Here is a 6,500-nt window from a genome sequence, read left to right as displayed (position 1 = left end):
GCGCAATGTCGGCATGGCCATTTTCTGCAGCGATATGTAGCGGTGTCGAGCCGTTCTTGTTTTGCAAGTCGACAGCTGCACCGCGGTCGAGAAGGGTACGCGCAATGTCGGCGTGGCCATTTTGTGCAGCAATATGTAGCGGCGTCCAACTGTCCCGTGTCCACGTTCCAACAGCTGCACCGCGCTCGAGAAGAATACGCGCAATGTCGACGTGACCATTTTGCGCAGCAATATGTAGCGGTGTCGAGCCATCCTTGCTCTGCGAGTCGACAGCTGCACCGCCCTCGAGAAGGGTGCGCGCAATGTCGGCGTGGCCATTTTGTGCAGCAATATGTAGCGGTGTCCAGCCGTTCTTGTTTTGCAAGTCGACAGCTGCACCGCGCTCGAGAAGGGTACACACAATGTCGGCGTGGCCATTTTGTGCAGCAATATGTAGCGGCGTCCACCTGTCCCGTGTCCACGTGCCAACAGTTGCACCGCGCTCGAGAAGGATACGCGCAATGTCGACGTGACCATTTTCTGCAGCGATATGTAGCGGTGCCCAGCCGTTCTTGTTCTGTGAGCTGACAGCTGCACCGCGGTCGAGAAGGATACGCGCAATGTCGGCGTGGCCATTTTGTGCAGCGTTGTGTAGCGGTGTCCACCCGTCCTTGTCCTGCGAGTCGACAGCTGCGCCGCGGTCGAGAAGGGTACGCGCAATGTCGACGTGGCCATTTTTTCCAGCGATATGTAGCGGTGTACACTCGTCCAGTCCCCGCGCGTCGACAGCCGCGCCGTGGTCGAGAAGGGTCCGCGCGTTGTCGATCTGGCCATATTGTGCTGCAAAATGTAGTGGTGTCCGCCCGTCCTCTGCCTGTGCGTTGACAGATGCCCCGTATTCGAAAGGGGTATGCGCCATATACTTGTCGACATGCCCACTCCTGCCCATCGCCTCCTCGCCCCACAAATATATCACCCTCATATTGTCTTCTCCTAGTTTCAGCTCAACAAATTTCCTCTCCTCGTCCTCGTCCATGTGGATCACACCCCATTTGATCACCTCAACAGCTTTCTTGCCTTGCACATCCCGCTCCCCGACCACTTCAGCCGCAACCCAGCAATCCCGCCAGGGGGATCCGATGCCGATCAAGCGATACGGAACATCCGGGACAAGATATCCATGCACTTCGGTAGCGGTGACTTGCACGGTGATGGGCTCAGCGCGATTGTGGAAGTGCAGTCGGAACACTGGCGGTCCACTGATATTTCGGAAGGAGTCGTCGGATGAGGATAGAATGTAGCATGGCTCGGTGGCATATGTGGCATGGTAATACTGTCCGGGCTTATTTGTGTGAACTTGCTGAGGATCCACCAGCTGCAACTGCTCCGCGTCAAGTGTCCGATTTGGGAGCAGCAGCGCCGATGGGGACGCCGAGAGCCCCCGCCACGAGATCCAAAGTCCGAACGGTGCGTCGGATTCGTGCTGAAGGAAGAGAGACATCCTGGCCCATGAAGGCATGTGCTTGATGAGCAACATCCATGCGGACTCCAAGGAGGTTGACCGATCGTACAGCGGTAGCGTCGGGCATTGCAGGAGGTAAGCAAGATAGGATATCCTGTCAAGGTCTGTGGGGCAATTCCGACTCTTCACGGCCTGGATGACATCGGTTAATCGGTCCCAACGAGACATACTCGAGATGAGGTCATGCATGCGAGGAAAGAAGTTCGGGCTATGGGAGAGAGGTGCAGCAGTGAGTCCGCCAGGTAACCAGCTGTCCACGGTCTCCTGCACGGTAGACAGACAATTGAACCAGTGCCGGTCCGATTTGAGAACCGTCGCCGACGCATCAAACGGTAAGCCCAAGCCGTTGAAATATGTGATGCATGGTCTTCCGCGCGGGTGGGCTTGGTAAACATGACTGACCGTAGGTATGTCGAGCTCCCACTCTTCGAACCGAAGTTTCTCATTGTTCGCATTGCCCTCCTGCCGTAAACAGAGGACGTCGAGGAAGACATACTTGGCGCCCATGTTCAGCAGCTCGATGCGGATGTGGGCGAGAGATGTGCCGCGCGGGATCGAGACAGGCCATCGGCGCCCGTTGATCGCGGTTATGATGAGCTTGCGCTCTCCTTCGTCGACCCAGCTGTGTGACACCGTCCATAGGTCAGCAGGTAAGCAGCTAGAGTCTTCGTCGTCTTCCCAAGGCATCGCATAGAAGGGAAGGACTCGGTTGCTGTACAGGTCCCAGACACGTCGAGGAGGCATTCGAGAGTCCTGGATGGAATGATCGCGAACTGCATTTTCTCGCCTTCGCCGGTCCTCATCACGACGATCCTTCATCTTTGTGAGTATCGTGACAAAGCCCTCGGGCCACTGGTGGTTTGACCATTGTGAGCGTAGTGTGCCGTACACCTCCCCGAAATCACGTGAAGTGCTGACAGCATACTCTAAACAGCCACGAAGGCCGGGGGTTTCGAGCGGATAAGATGTACCGAGGACGTTGTTAAGTTTAGCGAGCAGATCGACAATTGGTAGGGGGCGACAAGGGATGTCTGCAAGCGAATTGGGTATCGCTCCTTGTCCAACGTGTACCCACTGCAGAGGGATGGTGGAGAGTGTGAGAGGCCGGAGAGTGTAACATTCTCCTCTACCTGACGAACGAAAGAATTCATGGGCAGATGCAGTTCCGAGCGACGAAGCCAGCTGAATCGACCCCCAAATGATGGCTCGATTGCTGTCGGCGGAAGAGCTCCCACATACGATCCGCCGGTTGGCAAACTCCGGGATGATTATCTGTGGGATGGTAGGACGATCGTTGCTGGGCATCCAGGGCGGGTTCATATTAGCCAGTAGTATGCGTGAGTCGGGCCTGTTCTGTACTGCGTAGAGTGTGTAATACTGGCCGTCATATGCGTCAGTCGTGTTAGCAACGGATGGTCATGCAAGTTACACGAACCGAAGGTGTCTCGAAGTCGCCGACCAATTTGAGCTCAGCCAGCTCGTTGTATGCCTATTGATACGAGATTGGAGTCAATCACACTTGGACTGCGAATGACAACATGACAATCACGTACCGCAATACAGTCGTATACTCTCGAGCTTCGACGTGCAGCCTCTTCTGCGGTACAATATACTATTCGCATCCGTCGCCTGCTGGCAGCTACGTGTGTCCCCAGCCGCTGGCCTTCGTCTTGATCGACCCGGATGACCGCCCATCTTGCGACTAAGAGTGCTTCCTCTTCATCTACAATCTGTTCTCCAACTACTTCGCCAACAACCCAGTGCTCCGCGTCTTCTCCGTGATTTATCAAGCAGTATGACATGCCGTCCAGAAGTATCCCATGTCTGCCGAGGATTGAGAGCTTGATAGACTCTCCTTGATATCCACAGGACATCTCAATTTCTTCCGCTCCAGCTTGAGCATCACCGCCTAATAGGATACGACATGATTCCGTGATATAGCCAGGATGGAAGTATACCCCCTGCGCATCAGTGTAGAGCTGACTGGGATCCACGAGCTTCAAGCTCCCATCCTCGGAGGTTCCCGCTGAAATGAGGGGTTGACTGGCGTGAGGGATCTTCGAAGAATGCAAGAATCTCTCCCATGATCCCCATAGACCAAATGGACTACACGGCGGATACTGTAGCGAGATTGACGTCCGTCGCTCCGCGTCCATGTGCTTGAGTAACAGGGTCCACGCGACCTCCGGGCTCACGTTCTCGTTGTAGATAGGTAGTGTGCGGCACTGGAAGATGTACGCAAGCCCAGCGATCCTGTCGAGCTCGTTGGTGCATGAGCGTTCGCGAAGAGTTTGGGCAAGGCCAGAACCGTCTCCACGGCTGTTGACCGCTGTCACGATACTGCGAAGACGGTCGAAGAACGCATGGGGATCTACGAGAGGTTTGCCAGATAAGCCTCCTGGAAGCCAGCTCAGCGGAGACTCCTGCAATGTCCAGACACGATTGAACCACTGTCGCGTTGAGCGCAGGATAATTGGTGAGGTGTCGAGGGGAAGACCGAGGCCATTGAAATAGATGACGCAGGGTGTTGAGGGACGGGAGTAGGTGTAGCCGATGGTGGGGACGTCGAGCTTCCATTCTTCTTGCCGTTGCATCTCGTCCTCGTCTCGTCCTCTCTGCCTCAAGCACAACACATCCAGCCACGCGTACTCGGCGTCCATGTTCAGTAGCTCTATGCGAACGTGGTCGAGGGTGGTCTCGCGTGGGATAGGGACAGGCCACTGTTGCCCGTTAATTTCCGTCGATACATAGACGTGTCTGTGGTCTTCCACCCAGCTATGCGACACGCACCAGACCTTGGATGGTATGTCTTCAGGTTTCGAGTCCGGATCTCGGGGGACGGCGTGAAGCGGGAGGACACGGTTGGAGTACAGATCCCACACACGACGGGGAGGAATATTGGAATTCTGAATGCAGGAGTCACGGATAGCGTTGTGGCGGATCGCTTCGAGCTCGTCTTTGCGGGCGGCTACCTTCTGCACGGCGTCGCGTAAGTTGCCGTACCACCAAGGGCGCAAGTATCCGTATAATTCGCCAAGGTCCCTCGACTGTTGTACAAAATATTGCAGGCAGTCATCGAGACCGGGAGTGTCCAAAGAGTAGCGGGTCTGAAAAATGTGGTTGAGGATGCAGAGAAGCTCCTCTCGATGTCCGCCGATACAAGATGCGTCCGCCAATTTATTCGGTATAGTGCCATGGCCGATATGCAGCCATTGAAGCGGAGCTTCAGAGCGTTCGGATGACCTAAGGATAAACGCTATGCGTTTGTCCATGTTTTGAGACTCGAATAGGGTCCTCTCGGAGACAAGCCCTGAATTCGCAAGTTGCACTGTGCCCCAGAGATTCAGGCGGTTCTCCTCTGAGGTTGTGTGAGAATCTCCATTTCCGTTGAAACGTCGCCCGAGCCCAGCAAGAATCACGGTTGCGTCGGCGGCGACAGTTTGCCAAGGAGGGCCTTCGCAAGGGACTACAATGGACGTCCCTTCCAGTTCGAAGCGCCAGCCCGCGTTCTCCATCTGCGAGAATATCAGCACACTAAGCGCGACGCGGCATTCGCACGAAACGTGCTTCCATTCCAAGGACTCACCGGCGCTAAATCGCTCGGGTTTAACGAATCCGAGTCGCCCGTTCCAATCTTCCCCGTCTCCGTCTAAGTGGGGTTGACCAAGTCATCGTGAGTCTATCATGCCATGAAGATGAGGGAAGCCGTTACAACGCACCGAATGATCCTCAGTCCCACCCAAGCCTACCATTCCCGCATCACCAGCGCCCGGTAAAATAAAGATAACCTGGCGGATGAACAGCATGGGTATTATGGTTATTCGAGTCACAGAGCGAGCCTACCAGAGAAACGAGCAACAGGCTTAGGCAACTTGAAGTAGCAATGGTTGTCCGACCTGTTATTGCAGCAGCAGCAATAGCGATAGAACAGACAAGCAGGCCGACCCACGTGTAATGAGAACGGCCGCCTATACCGCCGCCGCCGCCGCCGCCTCTATGTAGCGGCGGGACGCTAGGGTTGTCCACAGATGACATCCTTCTGCGTAATAGTTAGCCTCATGAGATGATAGCGCGAATGAGCATGGGTCGCCGTGGCCCATTGGCAGTCTGGCCAGCAAAGCCGAGGGCAACGCGGCATCGCAGAGTCGCGTGATGGTTGGGCCAGCATACTAGGGCGATGTCCAGATGCAAACGACGTACTTTGAGTAGTATCGTTGCGCCTTTCGTTCCCTCCGTGTGTCTTGCGTTCACAGCGTAGTTGTGGTCAAGAAATAGGGCGCGAATGCTGTGCAGCGAGAAGGGTCCTTACACGCCAGTGTTGGGCAGTCAATGACCGAGTCATCCCAGTCACGGTCATTGACTGACAGCTGGTCATTGATGGGTCAATGACCGAGTCACGGTCAATGACCGGGCGGTTTCATGGGTCCCGCGTGAGCAAGACGCCGGTATTGAGCGCTCGACGAAGCGGGAACCACGCTCGCACGAAGCAGTAGCAGCTATCGATAACGCACGGCCGTAGGGTACTATTAGAATATCGAGCCCTGCTGTGTACACACATACTACTAGTTTTTGATTAAAACCATTCTCTCCTGCTGCGCCTTTGGCCTTTCACCTGGGCAATCTCCATCTGGTCATGCACCCTAGTAACCCAGCCGGAGCAGTACCAAATCCCCCAAGCCGTCCGGGGGCTCATACTCGCGGATGGTGGCGAGGATTCTTCATAGACCACCCTCTGCTAGCCCAGAAGCATTCCGATGCTTTTAGCAACCCTGAGAAGAAGGATAAGCCGAAAGTGTGGTGCCGGAAGTGCTATGAGAAGCACATGAGAAGGGAGAAGGATGCAGACCAAGAGCAGGTCATGCAAGGGCTGCGGGATGAGCATAATGTACGCTCTGAAGAGGAGATAGCAGCACCAAGTGCGTATTGGGACTACTCTGGCCTTAGCACAAACTAACTACTGGCTCATATCTACTAGTGTGGGCCGGCAACACGCTGACAA

The 6,500-nt window shown here is 55.3% G+C and overlaps 2 protein-coding genes across 2 annotated transcripts; both read right to left on the bottom strand.

Moving 5' to 3' along the window:
• Positions 1-2,970: 2,970 nt before the first annotated feature.
• PHACADRAFT_91853 (uncharacterized protein) lies at positions 2,971-5,016 on the bottom strand (the record flags this gene model as incomplete). The annotated part of the gene is made up of 1 exon (XM_007394211.1): positions 2,971-5,016. The coding sequence occupies one exon, from the start codon at positions 5,014-5,016 to the stop codon at positions 2,971-2,973; it is 2,046 nt and encodes a 681-aa protein (XP_007394273.1).
• Positions 5,017-5,197: 181 nt separating this feature from the next.
• Positions 5,198-5,557, bottom strand: PHACADRAFT_253521 (uncharacterized protein). Its single transcript, XM_007394210.1, has one exon. It carries the CDS (start codon positions 5,534-5,536, stop codon positions 5,261-5,263), a length of 276 nt encoding a protein of 91 aa, XP_007394272.1. The 5' UTR covers positions 5,537-5,557; the 3' UTR covers positions 5,198-5,260.
• Between the last annotated feature and the right edge of the window lie 943 nt (positions 5,558-6,500).

Source organism: Phanerochaete carnosa (genome assembly GCF_000300595.1).
Source record: "Phanerochaete carnosa HHB-10118-sp unplaced genomic scaffold PHACAscaffold_4, whole genome shotgun sequence".
Lineage (NCBI taxonomy): Eukaryota > Fungi > Basidiomycota > Agaricomycetes > Polyporales > Phanerochaetaceae > Phanerochaete > Phanerochaete carnosa.
The sequence above is the reverse complement of the archived record's forward strand: the minus strand, read 5'-3'. Positions and strand labels throughout refer to the sequence as shown.

Excerpts from the sequence above, each read along its gene's own strand:
- PHACADRAFT_253521 (XM_007394210.1), bottom strand. The coding sequence starts at position 5,536 with ATGTCATCTGTGGACAACCCTAGCGTCCCGCCGCTACATAGAGGCGGC.